Here is a 20,566-nt window from a genome sequence, read left to right on the forward strand (position 1 = left end):
TTATAGTTGCCCAGTGATGCCCAAGGACCCTCTCAATAGAACTAACTGACAAATTAATGATATATTTAAATGTGTGTCTGACAGCTCCGTGCACAGACAGTAAAAAGTGACTCTTAATGTCAAAAGCAAATCAAAGTTGACGTTTTCGTGTTAGTGGTGTGTGTGATATAATTTTTCAATACATTCGGGTCATAATTCCTCTAGGTAGTCTATCTCTATGGTCATGCCTGAGATTGAGATCTCAAACTATAGTAAAACGGTGTATCCCTGTTTGGTAGTGTCAAATGGAAGGATAAGCTCTAGGATGAGCAAAATTGAAAAATATCTGCAGAAATGTGCAAACAAAATCAGTTCAGAAATAGTATTTTACATGCTACATGCGTCGAAAACCGTACTTTTCATGTTTTAAGCACTTCTTTCGACGCCCTCAGCATGTAATAAATATTATGCACGTATGAAAAAGCGGTCGAGGCTTGCCGAGACGGCTTGTCATACGTGCATATTCTTTTTTATCGCATAAGCGAAAACGAAACAACAAGATATGCGAATGACACTTTGACAATTGAAGTATAATGTTTGTTTATCTATCCTAGGTGAATAATTTTTTCGGGGAATCACACCGCGTATGCGATAAAATCCATTACATAACTCGGGATAAAAATGAAAAGTCTCGTTTTCGTGTGTTTATTGACCTCGGCTTCGCTTCGAATCAACAAAATTCACACGAAAACTCTACTTTTCATCTTTTTATCCCTAGTTATGTAATATATATTATGCATCTGTTGCCAAGATTGGTATTTTGACGTGTAGGGCATTATTGCCCTAGCCGAAGGCGTGGGCCATAATGCCTACACGTCAAAATAACAGTCTGGCAATAGGTGCATATCATATTTTATCTGTCGAGAACAGATATATCGAGATAAACAAAAACTCCCTAGAGGGATAAGCTCGAGATTATCGTTCTAGACATATAAAATATATTTTCTCAAATGGATTTGACTCTAAAGCGTCACTGCCTCTTCAATTTGTATTTTTTGTATTAAAAGATAATTTTCGCATAGCTGATAAAATTATTATCACGATTTGAAAGCTCTCGAGATGATTACAGTCAAAGATGTTATTTATAAAAAGTCGATCCGTAATTGTTTTTCTATTAATTTTGATTTAAAATTTCAACCATGAAGGTGTTTGTGCTATTGCTAGCCGTTCTCGGCACTACTCTAGGTAATAATAACAAAATAAATCGTTTGATCAGCTAGAGACTCTCGGAAATAATAAAATTTAATTTAAAGCGGCAAAGTTGGATAAAACACCTTATTTGGATAAAACTCCAAATGGACTGGCAGCGTTACTCGCTGAAAAAGGGGGTATAGAAGTTGGCGAAATTGGTACACGCATTGTTGGAGGTGGGTCTCAATGGGAATAAATTATCTTCCGTGCAACACGCTTACGTTTTTGTTTCTATTTTCAAAACAGGTGTCACTACACCAATTGAACAAGTTCCATACATCGTTTCCATGCAAGTAAATGAAAATGTTCTCGAATCGTCGAAGAGCCAAATTTTATCTTTTCTTTCTAATAACAGAGAAATAATGCTCATCGTTGTGGTGGTGCGATCATTAGTCCGACCAGAATCCTAACTGCAGCACATTGTCTGTTTGCAACGTTCTTTCCAATACCAGCCACTGAACTATCAGTTCGGGCTGGTTCGTCTAACAGCGCAGTAAGCTAAAATTGATCACGATTGGACCGACGTATCTCAAGTTAACTTAATGAAATCTCATTTATAAGTCAGGCGGTCAAGTCATTCAAGTTTTACGTTATGTCAATCATCCCCAATACAGTCATATCACATTAAACAATGACATAGCGGTAATGCATCTTGTATCGGCCTTGGATTTATCCCCTGCCGGTGTGGCTACTATTGGAATGCCGGCACAAAACGCTGGAGTTGCTGCAGGAACATTAGCACGAGTGTCTGGATGGGGTGCTTTATCGGAAGGTGGTGCAGGATCTATAACTTTGCAAGCCGTTAGCGTTCCAGTTGTCACCAACGCCGAATGTAATGCCTCATATGGTGGTGGCATCACTAATGGTATGCTTTGTGCCGGTTTCCCAGAAGGTAATTTGTGAAATTACACTGAATATTTGTACAAGATTTAATGTGACTTGTTTTTAGGAGGAAGAGACGCCTGTCAAGGTGACTCTGGTGGCCCGTTATCTGCTGGCAATCAAGTTATTGGTATTGTTTCATGGGGTCGAGGATGTGCCCGTCCAGGATTCCCAGGAGTGTACGCACGTGTTGCATTTTACAGAAGCTGGATCGATGAAAACTAATATTGGCAAAATTAAAATATTTACGGACTAATAAAAAGCGATTGCTTCTCTATACTTGCCTATTAAAAATTAATTTCGTTTTCTTTCAAATCATACCGTCAGTACGCATTCGAATTAGAAAGTATAACAAAGCGCTAAGTCAATTACCCTCTGCATGATTCTACAAACAAAGGAAAAAAGGGGTATTTTGACAGAGTCTAAACAAAGCTTGTTTGCTAAAGAGGGTATTGGCAAAGTCCAAAGTAGGATTGATTGTGCGAAAGGAGGAGATGGTGTATGTCTCGAAAAAACGTGTATTTATGTAGGGAGAATTAGACGTCTAGGGAGAATGCACCAATCCTCGTTTGGGCCATAGAGATAAGGGCTTACGCATTTTAAGCGAATAGGTCCACTTCAGTAGGCACGAAGTTGAAACGTTCCACAGAAAGTTGTTGAAAATTCCGATTATGTTTGAATGTTTGCTTACTTCATGTGGTATTATCGCCTAATCTGTGCCTTCTGTTGTCAGTACCATAAAAAGATAACAAATTTCTGACAATTATAGTCACTAAAATAATGATTGGTGTTGCAACTCTCGTTTACAATAATAAATTCACAAGAAAATCAATAGGGGTTTATTATGAAGGTTCTGAAAGAACAGGTTAAGACATCCGTTAATGTTTTAATTTAGCCCAATTTAGTTTGCATCGATCTAGTTTCTATAATATGGTCGGCAAACCTCGATGTTCCCCTTGTGGCAGTAAAATATATATTAAACTTCACCCTACAGCTATTAACATCAAGTAGTAATGGTTTGAGATCACAAATTCACATGCAAATTCACTCTACTACCACGAAAATAAAGGATCCGTCCGAAAGAACGGGACAAAACAGTTTTTATTTATTTATTAATTGAACAATTCTCAGATCTTCAAAAAAATTTAAACACGACCCAACCTAGCCCCTAATGCCATAGAAATCATACTTCCACTGTAATTCACGCCGTAAGTGCGTCGAAATTCAAAATGGAAAGTGCATTTTCATATAGAGAAGCGTTGAAATGAATTTTTTGGTTCACTTTTTCATCGAATCGTTCACTTAAAATTCAAATTTTAGGCACACTTACGGCGTGAATTGGTTTTTGTTCAATGTCATAATCATATAGTTTATTACACAAGATACAATTGGCATTATATGGTAGCGAGACCGAACGATTACGAAGAGATAGAACCAACGCAATTATGGAGTTAAACTGTCAGATCGTTGAAACTAGCGGGCCGAAACCCGAAACAGTAGAGTAGTATAGAGTATAGAGAAATAGCGAGCACGGCCTAAAACCATCTAATATTTCGTCAATTCTTGGTAACGGAAATTTGTTTAAAAAACAAAATGGCGGAATGTATGTCCTTGTATACTACTGTAGTCTTTCGGGAAATTTCTGGTTTTGACATTCAAGTGATTTTTAATCGCAATTAAGCGATTGGTGCTCTGGCACTCATTGGTCGAATTGTTTCTGTGTTCTCTACGACGTTGAGGATTTCATCGAAAACATTGGACGATTTGGGGTAAAAAACGAGTGGATTTGGCTTGGATCCAGGCTGGTCTGGTGAGTTGAATGAAAAGGACGAGCGTCTCAATGACAGTGGCAACTAAATAAAATTTGATATGAACTGCAGAAAAATTCTTATTCCAAGGTAATTAAGAAATGTGGCATGAGAATGGACATGGATCGATTTGAATGGGCATCATCGTAATCTTATGAATTTGACAAAGGTGGAAATTGGTCTACGATGGAGGTCCGTCCTGATTTCGCTCTTCTGATCATTCCGTGAAGGATTTTCCGTTGCATATACAACCTAAAATCCATCGTGGATTTGCCCGTTGCATTTGTATCCTAAAATACGTTGCATTTGCAACCTATAGTCAGCCGTGCATTTGCCCATTGCATATGCAATCAATGTATAATCCGATGAATCTTATCGAGTGATCTTTGACCGTTTCATTCTGTTGTTTGATTCTTTTGAAAAGAAATCTTTTTGTAATTATATAGTTGAGCTGTGAGATCGTGAGCGGGCCGAAATAGTGGTCTTTAGGGAAATTCCTGGAGTTTTCAATCAATGTTATTGGAGTGCATTGATAGAACTCATTGTATTGTCCTGAAGTTTCGACGACATGAGTATCGGCGACTTCCTGAAGAAACGGCGAGTAGTCGCCGTTTCTTCAAGAAGTCGCTGTTTCTTCAGGAAGTCACCGTTTCTTCAGGAACTCGCCGTTTCTTCTCGTCGTTTCTTCAGAAAGTCACAGTTTCTTCAGGATGTCGCCGTTTTATGTAAAAAGCGCTGACTTTCTGTGAAAACGATGACTTCCTGAAGAAACAACGAGAAGAAACGGTGAACTCATAAGAAATAACAAGTTCCTGAAGAAACGGCGACGGAAGGTTCTAATCGTTTTTTCAGGAACTCACCATTTCTTCTCATCGTTTCTTCGGGAAGTCAACGTTTCTTCATAAGGCCAAAAACCAAATTCTATCGTCTCTATATATGAAGTAGAAATTCTATCGTCTCTATACAGAAAGTCGATAATAAGCGATTTGGCGGTATCTTTTTGGCAGTAACTTTTTGGTTGTTGAAAAGTCTTGCTGTAATAATCTTTCTGTATTGAATACCAACCATAAGGAAGTAATCCCTTTACAAATTTTCATTGTACATAAACAGCGTTTTAACACGCCGAGCGATCCGGCCCATTGCCCCGTAGCGAAGCGGAGGGCTGCAATGCGAGCCGGGCGCCGGAACGGTGTCGGTAACGTAGGAGTTAATTTTTTTTCTCTCGCATCGTGTCATAATTAGTCACATAAAAGTGCTTTAAGACACCGAGCGATATGTTTCTGTGTTGTACTTGAGTTTTTTGATTTCTCCATATAAAAATGTATGTAAAATTCAGAAAAAGGCAGTAAAGCACAAAACAGATGAATGAATTACACAGACTATTTATGACACGATGCGAGAGAAAAAAAATTAACTCCTAAGTTACCGACACCGTTCCGGCGCCCGGCTCGCATTGCGGCCCTCCGCTTCGCTCCGGGGCAATGGGCCGGATCGCTCGGCGTATTAAAACGCTTTTTATGTGCAATGAAAATTGGTTTTCATGTTGTAAAAAGATGAATTCTGTAGTGATGAACTAAACTACTTTACGTTACATTTCGTAAAAGGATGAATTCCATAGGAACCAACAAAACGCCTTTACGGCGAGACGAAAATTAGAGTTGATTTGGGATCTCAATGTCAACTGAATTAGTAATCTTGAGTTGAGATTATCAACTGAAGAATTTCTTGAAATCGAAATTTCATCTCAAATCAAGAATAAGCCACTGTACGTAGATTTTATTCATTTGAAATAAAATACAAAGCTTTTTATTTTATTTGTTTTAGTTGCTTGCAATCAGAGATTGAACGGTGAGATGCGTTGATTCTGAAAGTCGTTGTTTCTTCAGGAAGTCGACGGTTTCGAAGAAACGGGGACTTTCTGAAAAAATGGTGACATGTAATGACGACTCTTCAGATTTTCTGATGAAACGGTGAGAAGAAACGGTGACTTCCTAAAGAAAAGGTGACATCCTATAGAAATGGTGACTACCTGAAGAAACGATAACTTCCTGAAGAAACAACGAGAAGAAACGGCGACTATAGTGGCCGGTTCTTCTCGTCGTTTCTTCAGGAAGTCACCATTTCTTCTCGTTGTTTTTTCAGTAAGTCACCGTTTCTTCAGGATGTCACCGATACTCATGTCGCCGAAATTTCAGGACAATACTCATTGTTCGAAAGCTCCCCAGTGAAAATGTCGGTCTCACGAGACCATGAAATACGTATTCTCAACGGTCTAATTCCAGTTTCAAAATTGCTGGAATTCTCAATTGGGTCTCAAAATATTTTTGTTTTTGCTAAAATCATTTCGGATGAACAAATGAGAATACCGTAGACCAAACGAGTAGTCTCTTTTCGAATATTATTTCGCCAGACTGTGCGAGACTGGATGAGTCGTCTCGTTGCAGTAATATACTCAGATCGCTTGAGACGAAACAAGTAGTCTCTTTGCTAACATTTATTGGTGAACTGTGCGAGACTGGATGAGTGGTCTCGTTGCAGTTATATGTCCAGATCGCTTGAGACGGAACAAGTAGTCTCTTTGCTAACATTTATTGGTGAACTGTGCGAAACTGGATGAGTGGTCTCGTTTGAAGAAAATATTTTCTTCGATATCTGAGACCGAGTGAGTGGTCTTTTTGGAAGAAAATATTTTCTTTGATATCTGAGACCGGTTGAGTGGTCTTGTTTGAAGAAAATATTTTCTTTGATATCTGAGACCGAGTGAGTGGTCTTTTTGGAAGAAAATATTTTCTTCAATTACTGAGACCGGTTGAGTGGTCTCATTTGAAGAAAATATTTTCTTTGATATCTGAGACCGGTTGAGTGGTCTCATTTGAAGAAAATATTTTCTTTGATATCTGAGACCGGTTGAGTGGTCTCATTTGAAGAAATAATTTTTCCGATTTCTGAGACCGGTTGAGTGTTCTCATTTGAAGAAAATATTTTTTCAATTCTTTGAGACCGGTCGAGTGGTCTCTTTTGAAGAAAATATTTTTTCAATGCTTTGAGACCGGTCGAGTGGTCTCTGTTGAAGAAAATATTTTTGGCAATTCTTTGAGACCGGTCGAGTGGTCTCTTTTGAAGAAAATATTTTTGGCAATTCTTTGAGACCGGTCGAGTGGTCTCTTTTGAAGAAAATATTTTTTCAATTCTTTGAGACCGGTCGAGTGGTCTCTTTTGAAGAAAATATTTTTTCAATTCTTTGAGACCGGTCGAGTGGTCTCTTTCGAAGAAAATATTTTTTCAATTCTTTGAGACCGGTCGAGTGGTCTCTTTCGAAGAAAATGCTAATTTTAAAAATAAATGTGTTTGTGTCTCAGCTCTCTCCTTATATAGCGAAACATAAATGACGAAAATATTCAAGTGATAGATTTTGGATTTTGAAAAAAGTATGTACCAGATTTAATGATTGTGTTGGGATGGTTTAGAGATTTAAAACATAAAGGCTCTGGCAACCGAGCGGTATTACATTTTCCATCGAAAATTCAATTTCAGCTGTTTTAGTTTTTCATATCACACTGTTCATTATAATGAGTTTCATTTCTTTTTGGTGTTGTTGATCTTGAGGGTGTAGACAGTATCCATAATGCAAGAAAATATTTTCTGCAAAAGAGACGTTTCAACCGGTCTCAGATATCGAAGAAAATATTTTCTTCAAATGAGACCACTGAACCGGTCTCAGTAATCGAAGATAATATTTTCTTCAAATGAGACCACTGAACCGGTCTCAGAAATCGAAAAAATTATTTCTTCAAATGAGACCACTAAACCGGTCTCAGAAATCGAAAAAATATTTTCTTCAAATGAGACCACTCAACCGGTCTCAGATATCAAAGAAAATATTTTCTTAAAATGAGACCACTCAACCGGTCTCAGATATCAAAGAAAATATTTTCTTTAAATGAGACCACTGAACCGGTCTCAGTAATCGAAGATAATATTTTCTTCAAATGAGACCACTGAACCGGTCTCAGAAATCGAAAAAATTATTTCTTCAAATGAGACCACTAAACCGGTCTCAGAAATCGAAAAAATGATTTCTTCAAATGAGACCACTCTACCGGTCTCAGAAATCGAAAAAATGATTTCTTCAAATGAGACCACTCTACCGGTCTCAGATATCAAAGAAAATATTTTCTTCAAATGAGACCACTCAACCGGTCTCAGATATCAAAGAAAATATTTTCTTCAAATGAGACCACTCAACCGGTCTCAGATATCAAAGAAAATATTTTCTTCAAATGAGACCACTGAACCGGTCTCAGTAATCGAAGATAATATTTTCTTCAAATGAGACCACTGAACCGGTCTCAGAAATCGAAAAAATGATTTCTTCAAATGAGACCACTCTACCGGTCTCAGAAATCGAAAAAATGATTTCTTCAAATGAGACCACTCTACCGGTCTCAGAAATCGAAAAAATGATTTCTTCAAATGAGACCACTCTACCGGTCTCAGATATCAAAGAAAATATTTTCTTCAAATGAGACCACTCAACCGGTCTCAGATATCAAAGAAAATATTTTCTTCAAATGAGACCACTCAACCGGTCTCAGTAATTGAAGAAAATATTTTCTTCCAAAAAGACCACTCACTCGGTCTCAGATATCGAAGAAAATATTTTCTTCAAATGAGACCACTGAACCGGTCTCAGTAATTGAAGAAAATTATTTTCTTCAAAAAAGACCACTCACTCGGTCTCAAGCCGCCTGCCAATGAGACTGCTCATCCGACCTCGGAAATTGTAACAACGGTTCAAAATTAGAACTCCAAATAGATATATCTGATTTAGCAGCACGTGAACGTCGACGGCCGTCCAAATTGAAAGTTAAGCATCATTCGTCGCGGTTAGTACTTGGATGGGTGACCGGAAAAAACATTACAAATAAAAAAAGGTAAAATAAAAAAATTCAAATATTACTAACGATTCTACAATTTCAGTCAGTTTGGTCTAGCGAATTATAAAAAAAGTAAAGGGTAGTGGCCATCTGTGAACTCAACATAGAAGTACAAAAAAAATCTTCCGATAAATAACGAACGAAGAAAAAAGTTCTAAAAAGAAATCAAATATGAAAAGTCTCAAACGGTCTAGAAAAAACTGAAAAAAGAGAAGTCTCAAACGGTCTAGAAAAAACTCAAAAATTAGAAGTCTGAAAAAGTTTTTTTTTTTTATGACACTCATTTATCCTCATCCAGTCTCACAAGGTCTAACAAATCCAAAATGAGACCACTCATCCATTCTCACAACGTCTAACAAACCCAAAAGGAGACCACTCATCCAGTCTCACAAGGTCTAACAAATCCAAAATGAGACCACTCATCCAGTCTCAGAAGGTCTAACAAATCCAAAATGAGACCACTCAGTCAGTCTCACTACGTCTAGCAAATCCGAAACCAGACCACTCATCCAGTCTCACTACGTCTAGCAAATCCGAAACCAGACCACTCATCCAGTCTCACTACGTCTAGCAAATCCGAAACCAGACCACTCATCCAGTCTCACTACGTCTAGCAAATCCGAAACCAGACCACTCATCCAGTCTCACTACGTCTAGCAAATCCGAGACCAGACCACTCATCCAGTCTCACTACGTCTAGCAAATCCGAAACCAGACCACTCATCCAGTCTCACTACGTCTAGCAAATCCGAAACCAGACCACTCATCCAGTCACACTACGTCTAGCAAATCCGAAAGCAGACCACTCAGTCAGTCTCACTACGTCTAGCAAATCCGAAAGCAGACCACTCAGTCAGTCTCACTACGTCTAGCAAATCCGAAAGCAGACCACTCAGTCAGTCTCACTACGTCTAGGAAATCCGAAACCAGACCACTCAGTCAGACTAGAACATCCTCAAATGAGTCTAAAGAGAGACGTCTCATGAATTTTGGATGAACTCCGATGAACTATTTCGATAAATTCTCGGTCTCAAATATTCTCAAAGGCTCGAAATACGTAGTCTCACGGCCATACAAAAGTTTCGGTCTCAAAAAGGGTCTCAAATACGTTTTTTTTTTCACCGGGGCTGATTGTCAGTAACACAATTTTTACAATTGGTGACAGAAACTCAAACATTTTGTTCAATCGGACAGTGAGTACCACTCATGCTTGAAGTGACGAATTGAAATGACTAATTTAACGATAATTTTCATAACAGACGAAACAATAGATGAGCTTATTGCGACACTGGTCAAACGATTTTGGCAACAACAAAAAAGCTTACAACTGGAAACGGAACACGAACTGTTACAATTGGAAATGGAAATTGAATTCAATGATGGATTTCCGTTAACTTATTTTTATTTTGTCAGACTTAGTTTGCATCGATCCAGTTTCTATAATATGCAACTCGTGCGTACACTCCTGGGAAACCTGCCCTGGCACATCCTTCTCCCCACGAAACAACACCAATCAGCTGATTGCCAGCTGAAAGTGGGCCACCTGAGTCACCTTGACAGGCGTCTCTTCCTCCTAAGAATACATTACATTAATACTAGTGCCCGCTCGTGCCAATATATTCAGTGGAATTTCAGAAATTACCTTCTGGGAAACCGGCACAAATCATACCGTTTGTGATGCCACCGCCATATGAGGCATTACACTCAGCATTAGTGACGACTGGAACATTTACGGCTTGTAAAGCTACAGATCCTGGACCACCTTCCCATAAGGCACCCCAGCCAGACACTCGTGCTGATGTTCCTGCAGCAACTCCAGCATTTTGCGCCGGCAATCCAATAATAGCCACACCGGCAGGTGATAAATCCAATGCCGATACAAGATGCATTACCGTTATGTCGTTGTCTAATGTGTTTTCATTGTAGAGGGGATGATTTACATAACTTGCAACTTGAATAAGTTGACCGCCAGTCTTTTAAATAAAATTTGGTTTAGTTAACTTGAGACATACTGCAGACGTCCACTCGCGATTAATTTTAACTCACTGTACTGCTAGATGACCCAGCTCGAACTGATAGTTCACTTGGTGGAATTGGAGCCCATCCTGTGCCCGTCCATGCATAGAGGCAATGCGCTGCAGTTAAGATTCTCGTTGGACTTATGATCCCACCACCACAACGATGAGCGCCAAATCTCTGTTTACACAAACAAAGAATAAAGTTTTGCTTTTTGACGGGTGCAAAGCATGATCTCTTACTTGCATGGAAACGATGTATGGAACTTGTTCAATTGGTGTAGTTGTGCCTGTTAGAAAACAAAAACGTAAGCGAATATTGAACGGCAGCGTTACTTTGATTCCAATAAAGCCCACCTCCCACAATGCGAGTACCAATTCCACCAACTGGTACGCCTCCTTTTTCGGCGAGTAACGCTGCTAGGCCATTGGGAGTTTTATCCAATTTTGCCGCTATAAATAGAATTTTGTTGGTTTCAATTTTTGGTATCTCATCAAAGAATGAATTTTGGTCATATTACCTAGAGTAGTGCCGAGTACGGCTAGTAAAAGCACAAACACTTTCATGGCTGAAAATTAAAACAAAAAGATTCCCGATCGACCTTTTATAAATAACATTTTTGACTGTAATTATCTCGAGAGCTTTCTAATTCTATGATATTCTTATCAAAAATAATCTATAAAATGTATAACAATGCACTGTCATTCCCTGAATCGTCTAAGAAAAACCCAATTGATGGCTTCGACTTTGTCGTTTATTGAATAATACTACAGATCTAATCACAGCCACTGGTTCAATGAAAATTTATTATCAGCAGTTCCAAGATTAATTCAATTTTATGATACGATTACAATAAGTAATGATGAAAGAACCGAAATCATTTCCAAATCAATTCAATGCCCACAAAAACCCATAAAGATTAGACCGTGACGTAGTGGTAATGCTTCTTGCTCAGTGAAATAAAGATTAAAACGTTTTCATACACAAAAAAACGTGAATGCGTCACAGACGGGGGATCACACGAATAACCTTCTGAAATTTGGAGCAATCATGACAAAAAGTATCATTATACCGTATGTTACACGTTACACCTGGCTATGAAATCTGCGTTTTTTGTGTTAGTGACTATCAAAGTTCATTTAAAATAGACCTAACATTTCTAACTTATGCAACCTTTAGCCATACCAAAAACGATACCAATAAATGATTTAGTTAGTAGCTAAGCTTACTCTAGTTCATCATATGAAAGGCATAAAGCCGAAATACAAAAAGACAGCAGTCAATGTCATAACTCGTAATTTCGTGTCTATAGTGCACAGACCCCTCTTTTAACTAGTGAAGAGTGGAGATTTAATATAGTGCTGCTAGTCGAATCAAGCAATTACCTTGGAAACGTGTTTCTCGTTCAATGTTTCATTGAGTTCCTCCAATCCAAAAATATTAGACTCATCTCTCAAAATACTCAGCATATTCATGAGACTCTCTGTTTTTCTTTATCCAACACGGTTCATTTGTTATTATGATTCCCCTTATACTCTTTTACTCGATTTTACTGCTTATGTTACACGCGCACGTTTAGAATAAGACCTAAGTATCCTATGCGGTTGAAGTATCTGAAGATGCACTCACTTGAATCGAGGAGATTGGAGAACAATGAGATTATGCTCTACAAGATCGTCCACAAGCATGTTGACACGTCGCTAAGACCCTCGTATCGTGAACCAGTGAGAAAGACTAGACATAATGCGATCTCTTATCTGCCGAAAATGACTACGAATTATCAAAGAAACTCGCCACTCAACAGAATACGATCTTTATTCACGATCTTTATTTTGACAGTCTAAATGTGATTGGGTCCACCATAACTGAGAATAAAGATTTGGTGAGAAACTATTTCGACTGGTGAGCACCTAGATGTTTTGGTTTTACTCGATTGGACGCGGACTACATTAGATGATTTTTTCTAATTTTTCTGTTTGATTTTCTATTCTAAAACTCATTGTAATTTTCCCTTTGTAAGTGTGTTATCATTATTTTCATTTTGTATGGACTGACTTGTCTTGGGCCTGTTAGTTGGTTGGTAAACGATTAAAAATAAAAAAGAAGACATCTGGTAGTCTCACTACACTGGAAAAATTGATCGAAACTGTAGTGAAAAGTCAAGTGGAATACATAATAGAGAATGAATTGTTATAGTGGTATCAGTCAGGGTAAAGAATGCATCACTCTTGCGAAACGGAGCTTAGCCTTGTATTGGCTTAAAAAGAGCGTTCGAGACAATAGACCGGAAAAGGCTTCTGGAAAAGTTGAGAAAAACTGGGCTGTTCGAAAAGTGTCATGAATTGGGTCGCCGGGTATATGGAGGAAAGAAGTCAACAGAATAAAGTGAATGGGTACACTTCAGATCGAATTTCAAATAACCTGGGAGTTCCTCAAGGATCAGTTTTATGCGCTATTCTGTTCGTGCTATATGTGAATGATATGCCAAGCCAACTACACAGTGCATAAACTTGTATGCTGATGACACCTTAATTTACCTGCACGGTAATGATATTGACGCAATGCGAAATCAAATGAACAGCGAGCTAGAGAGGATAAACCAGTGGTTGAAGCTGAACAAGTTAAAACTCAATGTCAGTAAGACAAAAGTGATGGTGCTCGGAATCTCATCAATGAAAACGCCGTTAAACTCGATATGGATGGATGGAGAAGTGTTGGGAATTGAGCGCGAATTCAAATACCTGGGTGTGATGCTAGACGAAAAGTTAAGTTTCAAATCCAACGTAGACTACGTATGCAAGAAAGTGGCCAAGAATGTTGGTGTGCTGTCTGTATTGGCTAGGAATTTGACCATTGGTACAAGAATAAGAATTAACAAGTCGGTAATTGCGCCACACTTCGACTATTGCGCATCGATTCTTTGTTTGAGCAACAGTTCATCATTCGACCGTATGCAGAAACCACAGAACAGAACAATGCGGGCGATTTTCCGTTGCAAAAAACTGACACCTATCGATAGTATGTTGGAGGCACTGGATTTACTGAGCGTCAGGCAAAGGGTCAACGAAACAACGATGAAATTCATACGAAAACTTAAAAATGGTCAGCTACCACGATATCTCAGTGAAATGGTGACGTTCAATCGCGACATTCACGCGTATCCGACAAGATCAAGGAACGACTTTAGGGTGAAGTGCAACAGAAGTGTTAAAAGTTGGAACTCAGCGCTCAATAGGGGACTGATGCAATATAATTCTTTGCCAGGCGCGTGTGGAAATTCACGCTATCCGCGGTATCCTGGATACCGGGAAGTTTTCAGAAAAATTCTTTAGATACCGGGAAATCGAAAAATTCTTGAAAAATATTTGGCGAAATATCAAATTTACGATTTTAGATACCGGGAAATTTGACTCGGATACCGGGAAGAAAACAAAATTTCACACGCGTTGCCAGGTGATTTGAAAAGTGCGAAATGTGGACTGACATTTAAGAATAAGTTGAGACAATTTGTGTAAGAAAATTTTTGATTATTGATGGGCATCTATTTTTTTGGTAGCAAATTTATTCTTTTACCAGCAAAATTATTCTTTTTATCTGCAAAATTATTGTTTTTATCAGCAAAATTAATCTTTTTGTAGGCAATTTTATTCTTTTTTTTCTGCAAAATTATCCTTTTTTTTCTGCAAATTTAATATTTTTTCTAACAAATTTATTGTTGCCTGAGTAACAAAATTATTGTTGCCTGAGTAGCAAATTTATTGCTTTTCAACGACATATTTATTTTTCGTCGACAAATTTTCATCAGCAGAATTATTGTTTTATCGGCAAATTTATCACTTTTCGACTAACAAATTTTTTTTTTTTTTAAGATAGTTCTCTTTATTTAAATATGCGAAAAAAAAGGCTGCTCACAATGATGCAGCCCGTAAAAAAACAAAGTACAAAGTCTTACGCTACAATCAGAGCATGTTTGGCCTTACGTGGGCGCCCACGCTCGGCGTGTTAAAACGCTTTTTATGTGACTAAATATTAGACGATGCGAGAGAAAAAAAATTAACTCCTAAGTTACCGACACCGTTCCGGCGCCCGGCTCGCATTGCGGCCCTCCGCTTCGCTCCGGGGCAATGGGCTGGATCGCTCGGCGGGTTCAAACGCTTTTTATGTGACTAAATATTAGACGATGCGAGAGAAAAAAAATTAACTCCTAAGTTACCGACACCGTTCCGGCGCCCGGCTCGCATTGCGGCCCTCCGCTTCGCTTCGGGGCAATGGGCCGGATCGCTCGGCGTGTTAAAACGCTTTTTAGGTGACTAAATATTAGACGATGCGAGAGAAAAAAAATTAACTCCTAAGTTACCGACACCGTTCCGGCGCCCGGCTCGCATTCCGGCCCTCCGCTTCGCTCCGGGGCAATGGGCCGGATCGCTCGGCGGGTTCAAACGCTTTTTAGGTGACTAAATATTAGACGATGCGAGAGAAAAAAAATTAACTCCTAAGTTACCGACACCGTTCCGGTGCCCGGCTCGCATTGCGGCCCTCCGCTTCGCTCCGGGGCAATGGGCCGAATCGCTCGGCGGGTTGAAACGCTTTTTATGTGACTAAATATTAGACGATGCGAGAGAAAAAAAATTAACTCCTAAGTTACCGACACCGTTCCGGCGCCCGGCTTGCATTGCGGCCCTCCGCTTCGCTCCGGGGCAATGGGCCGGATCGCTCGGCGTGTTAAAACGCTTTTTACGTGACTAAATATTAGACGATGCGATAATTTTGTTTCTTGCAAGTCAATAATTTTGCCGATACCAAAATTAAAATTTGCTGCTGAAAATTACAGAAAAATCTAATAATTTTGCTGGTTAGAAAAAATAAAATTGCTGATGTAAAAAAGATAAATTTGCAGAAAAAAAAATTGCGGTCGAAAAAATAATTTTGCTGGAAAAAGGAATAAAACTGCAGTCAAAAATTAATAATTTTGCAGATAACAACTATAATTTTGCTGATTTAAAAGAATAATTTAGACGGGTAAAAATATATATCCCATTATTGATGTAAGGTCTCGATATGAATGTATTTATGTAAATTGTGATTTTTAATTGCTTTTGCTAAATAAATGTTGCGCACATAGTGTGTGTGTGTGTGTGTGTGTGTGTGATGTGAGATTTAATGACCAAATACGAAGGAATTATGGCGTTGAACTATTTTGTTTTACTCAGATACTGTTCAGATACTGTTCAAGTTCTTGAGTAAAATACATTACCTCCCGTGGGATAAATGACTTCTTGGATACCTACAGACCTCAGCATCGTCTCCATTTGCCCCATTAATAAGTACTATTATAAGTACTAGTATTAATAATGAACCATTTCCGTGGTCTGCTGCAGCTGCCACTAGCAATGTGCTTTGACGCTGGGGACTCATCAACTGACACTGTCATCTACATTCTAATTTGGAAACAATTTCCGTAATGATTGTGATATTTGAATGGAAAATTGGATATGCATGCTTACTACTTGATAAATGTGTTGTCGGGACAACACAAAATTGCTGAGTTTAAATACGTAATTCTAACGTCTCGTTTTTTTTTGTATCCGATAAATCCCATCGCGCTAAAATACTCGTTCAAAATTTAACATTTTTTTTGCTACTCTGAGAAAATCGATTTTCATGAAAATTCGATTAAAAATGCTTTATACTTCCTAACATAAAATTTCGTATTAGCTTACCTTTTGCTTCATCTTCCTTTTAACTTGTATAGAACGGCAAAAAAAACATGTTTCTATAAAATGTTAGGTAAGAAATGCTCGTCTTGGATTGGATTTAACACTAAAACCCTTCCTTTCTTCGAACATAGTAAATTTCGATTACCACGAAGCAAAAATTTTCGGTTCAAGTCACGTAAACCATATTCCCTTTACAGATATGGTTGTTATGTATAGAGACGTACATACATATACATTAACCCAATATTTGTATCGCTGACAACACCAAATTAGTGCAACATTGTAATTACGTATTACGTGGATTAAGTGTGGCTAAGAATAAGTAATAAAGCTTTTAATTCGTTGAAATGAAAAAAAGCTGTGTATTGAAGTATGTAGTTTCGTTGAAGTTTACGATTGGTTATAAGAAATAATTAATTTTTAAAGGTAATGGAATACGTGAGCGAGACGTTTGTGTATCCAGAACATTTTATGCATCGTAAGAAACCATTATACAAACAGAAATTATTGTTCTCATGCACAAATATCGGAAAATGGATTTTCTTTCCTTAATATAAAAAAAATGATAAATTGCAAAGAGATGCATTATATCATGGGCCTACACGTGAGGCAGGTAAATAATCGAAAATTTTGCTGTATGAAGTAAAAGAAATTTTGATTATGCCAGTTCGAAGAGAAAATCCGGAGAATGCCGTCTCTTCTTTCGCATCCATTCCGTAAAAAGTTTGCTGATTTTCCGGTTAATCTTTTATTATTTTTTAAAAATTTAGCTTCGTATTCATTTGATGCGGACCGTACAGCACAAAAAAAACACTGGAAAAGACACTGAAGTTCGATGTAATATCTGAGAAATGTAAGGGGTACACTATAATGGTAGCTAAACCTTTTCAGAAACGAAACGGGCAATGAGTAATATCCCATTATATGCTGGTAAATGTAATACGGTTACAAAACGACATAACACAATGGCTGTATGTGCAGCAAGCATGTACCATCTTGTCGTGTGTGATATTGGTTCTTCTTTCATTCATGATATAAATACTCTGTGTGGAAACTACAAGAAAACCTTTGTGCATTCCAATTTCACAAATGCTGTTCGTCAATTATTCATGCAAGTTAGTTTAACGATTTTGACAATGCCGTCTACTTGTGAGTGCAATTTATATAATTCAATGGTTTCCAGAATCGATTTTGTACACATTTATAGAAGTCGGATGAATAAATAAATCATTGAAGTGATATGTTTGCACACTGAGAAGCATTACTTTAATCGAACGTAACGTATATATATATAATAGTTCCGAAAATAAACCGGTATATTGACTTATTATTACGGCGCATATCGTGAACTGAACACACAGACTTTATATTAAAGACTCAACCACCAGGTGTTGAGCTGATGCAAGTGCATCTGGAGAAATGTTTGGCAATCCTAAGATAAACTCATTCTATGTCCAATTAAGTATGTTTGAAGAAATTTTCATTGATTTCACTTCCCCATTCATAATATTTACCATTCATTAAAATCCGTTTGGTTTTACGAGTCAATTTTACTTACGTCACTCGCCACTTCAGTCAGAAAAATTAGAAATTGAACTATTGAGTCACCACGAAAACGAGCTCTGATTGAGATAAATATCCGCCTTACTCACTGCAAGTGAATCGAAGACCTGTTTCATTTACACTACCCTCAAAATCGTTAACTGAAGTATGTCTAACATTACACCTCCTCGTATTTTACATTTTCTAATTAGTAACACAGATTGGTGTAATATGCAGCGACAATATCATTAACTTATAATAAACCATATTGAATACTCTGTTGGATCGATAACTACGTGCATAATGCGATAACAAAGAAATTGCGATTTTCATCCAAGTTGACGTAAAAACCGTTGATTTATAAGTTGTCATGCTATACATCTTGTATGGAGAAGTTACTTACCAAGTTTTAGGTACCTGGCTGCACGTTACATTTTTAACGTTGCGGTCAGTGCCTCCTTTTCCATATGGACAAATTGGGCAAATGCCCGTGGCGCCCGGAAAAAAAGATTGGCGCCCAAAAAGAAACTGAAAAAACTGGCGCCCGAAAAAAAACGTCAAGAACAAAAATTAATTTATTTTTTAAAGTGTCCGTAAAGGTAAAAGGCGGCACTGGTTGCGGTTCTTGCAACGGATCATCAAAGTACCAAATGAGTCAGTGTAATGTGTTGTAGTGTGCTCGTGGACATGTAATTTGAAATGAAAAATTGGTGCACGGGTTGGAGACGAACCCACAATCTTCACCTTAACGTGGTGATGCTCTTACCACTTGAGCTACCGAGCACACTTTTCATTTCAATCTTTTGTAGTTTCATATTGTCAATGGTGTAGTGATGTATTTCAACGGTCATTTGATACTCCAATAGTCGAACTTTCAGCCCGTTGCCAAATTGTAACGTAAAAAAAGCCTCCGAATTTGTTTCAGTTTCAACTTATAATTGTTATGATCTTGTACTCGCAGGGCTCGAGTGTTCAAGTTCAAATCCGGTAAGTCATCATGATATGAGTCATAAGAATCGTAGCTCTCCCGATGTTGTAAATGAAGGCGTCGAGCATGAGCTCAGCTCGGATTCTAGGATTACTTGGTCCACACATATTGTATTCAAGTTGCACTTAACGATGCGTTCGGAAGGACGATGACTCAACAAAATATTCGCTCAGCGAGTATAATATACGATTGGAACGATAAACATCAGCGAAAATGTGGCATTTTGCAGGTAAACACAGCTCGATATAAGGACATATACCTCAATATACAGCCAGTACATAGCTAATTTCTTCATCCTTCATTTTTACCTATATGTTTCACTTATAAAAAATCCAATATGGTGACTGTCAGCCATTTTGTTAGGAAACTGACAACAATGACTCCGCTATACAGTCTTCATTATCTTTGCAACAAAGAAAAATTCTTGAAAATCGGTCAGAATTAACAATTGTTTCCTTGATTGGTATGGTCAGCAGGTCTCTCTTTGTCTGTGCTAACAAAGCTAACGTCGCATTAAAGCAAAAGTTAAGAAGAACTAATGTAAACAGCCCGTAACATAAGTGCGCATCGGATTTATGTTGTAGCACAGCTGTAATCCAAAGTATATTAACACTGAAGGTAATGCAAGCAAACTCACAGTTACGCACGCATCCATATTTGCGGGCGAATCTAGTTTCATTATGCTACGCACATAATCAATTGTTTGCATCAAGTTGCAGCTAGTTGCCTTTTACAAACTTAGCAGGAGCAACAAGATTAGTCACCTGAAAGTCAGGATCTGTTATTTCTTTGATCCGCCGAGGGTTTGAATTACCTTTAGCGTTGGCTGTAATCTACTATTACCACTTATGAGTGATATATCTTTTTCAAGGAAATGCTAAGATACCAAGACATCAAGACATCTGAATATCGTGTCATTTTATTAGACTTAACTATGTTAGAACGATTATTATAATTAGTATGGTAGACATTCAATCGACGCTTTCACAAACAGAAAATACACATGACGACGACGGCGGCGTATAATGAAACATTACTAATTTCATATTCATTATAATAGAAGATTATCGGAGCAATTATTTACTAATCATCATTAATGAACTTTGTGTATTGAAACAATTATTCTTCATATTAACGAAGTTACAAATTTGGGCTTTTACGATTCAACAAAGTTGATCTTTTTCTTACTGCCATATTTAATAGATTTTCAACCAGCCTTTTGCTTTTGACAATTTAGTTAAAAAAAAGTTAATCATAATGGAACCTAATGAGGTCGGTAAACAGATATTCTTTTAGAAACGTCTTGATACTGGTAGAATTACCAGTAATAATTGCAAATAAGAAGTTTTTTATTGGTAAAGAAAACCTTGTTAATTACAATCTCGGCAGCGCAAATTGAGTGACTGTGTTCACTTTTAATTGTCATTTGTCCTGCGGAGATAGCAA

The 20,566-nt window shown here is 37.8% G+C and overlaps 2 protein-coding genes across 2 annotated transcripts; one reads left to right on the forward strand and one right to left on the reverse strand.

Moving 5' to 3' along the window:
- Positions 1-1,122: 1,122 nt before the first annotated feature.
- On the forward strand, positions 1,123-2,427 carry LOC119069566 (trypsin-3-like). The gene is made up of 6 exons (XM_037173646.1): positions 1,123-1,224; positions 1,293-1,406; positions 1,477-1,523; positions 1,586-1,723; positions 1,792-2,122; positions 2,180-2,427. The coding sequence occupies exons 1-6, from the start codon at positions 1,179-1,181 to the stop codon at positions 2,335-2,337; spliced, it is 834 nt and encodes a 277-aa protein (XP_037029541.1). The 5' UTR covers positions 1,123-1,178; the 3' UTR covers positions 2,338-2,427.
- A 7,825-nt stretch (positions 2,428-10,252) lies between these two features.
- On the reverse strand, positions 10,253-11,543 carry LOC119069565 (trypsin-3-like). The gene is made up of 6 exons (XM_037173645.1): positions 11,394-11,543; positions 11,230-11,325; positions 11,116-11,162; positions 10,904-11,053; positions 10,500-10,830; positions 10,253-10,430 (listed from the first exon to the last, which is right to left on the reverse strand). The coding sequence occupies exons 1-6, from the start codon at positions 11,437-11,439 to the stop codon at positions 10,273-10,275; spliced, it is 828 nt and encodes a 275-aa protein (XP_037029540.1). The 5' UTR covers positions 11,440-11,543; the 3' UTR covers positions 10,253-10,272.
- Between the last annotated feature and the right edge of the window lie 9,023 nt (positions 11,544-20,566).

Source organism: Bradysia coprophila (genome assembly GCF_014529535.1).
Source record: "Bradysia coprophila strain Holo2 chromosome X unlocalized genomic scaffold, BU_Bcop_v1 contig_371, whole genome shotgun sequence".
In the NCBI taxonomy this organism is placed as follows: Eukaryota; Metazoa; Arthropoda; class Insecta; order Diptera; family Sciaridae; genus Bradysia; species Bradysia coprophila.

Coding starts and splice junctions, on each gene's coding strand:
- LOC119069566 (XM_037173646.1), top strand. CDS start 1,179: ATGAAGGTGTTTGTGCTATTGCTAGCCGTTCTCGGCACTACTCTAG. Junction 1,407..1,476: donor TGGTACACGCATTGTTGGAG/GTGGGTCTCAAT, acceptor TTTTCAAAACAG/GTGTCACTACACCAATTGAA. Junction 1,524..1,585: donor CATACATCGTTTCCATGCAA/GTAAATGAAAAT, acceptor TTCTAATAACAG/AGAAATAATGCTCATCGTTG.
- LOC119069565 (XM_037173645.1), bottom strand. CDS start 11,439: ATGAAAGTGTTTGTGCTTTTACTAGCCGTACTCGGCACTACTCTAG. Junction 10,831..10,903: donor CTGGGTCATCTAGCAGTACA/GTGAGTTAAAAT, acceptor TTTATTTAAAAG/ACTGGCGGTCAACTTATTCA. Junction 10,431..10,499: donor TTGTGCCGGTTTCCCAGAAG/GTAATTTCTGAA, acceptor ATGTATTCTTAG/GAGGAAGAGACGCCTGTCAA.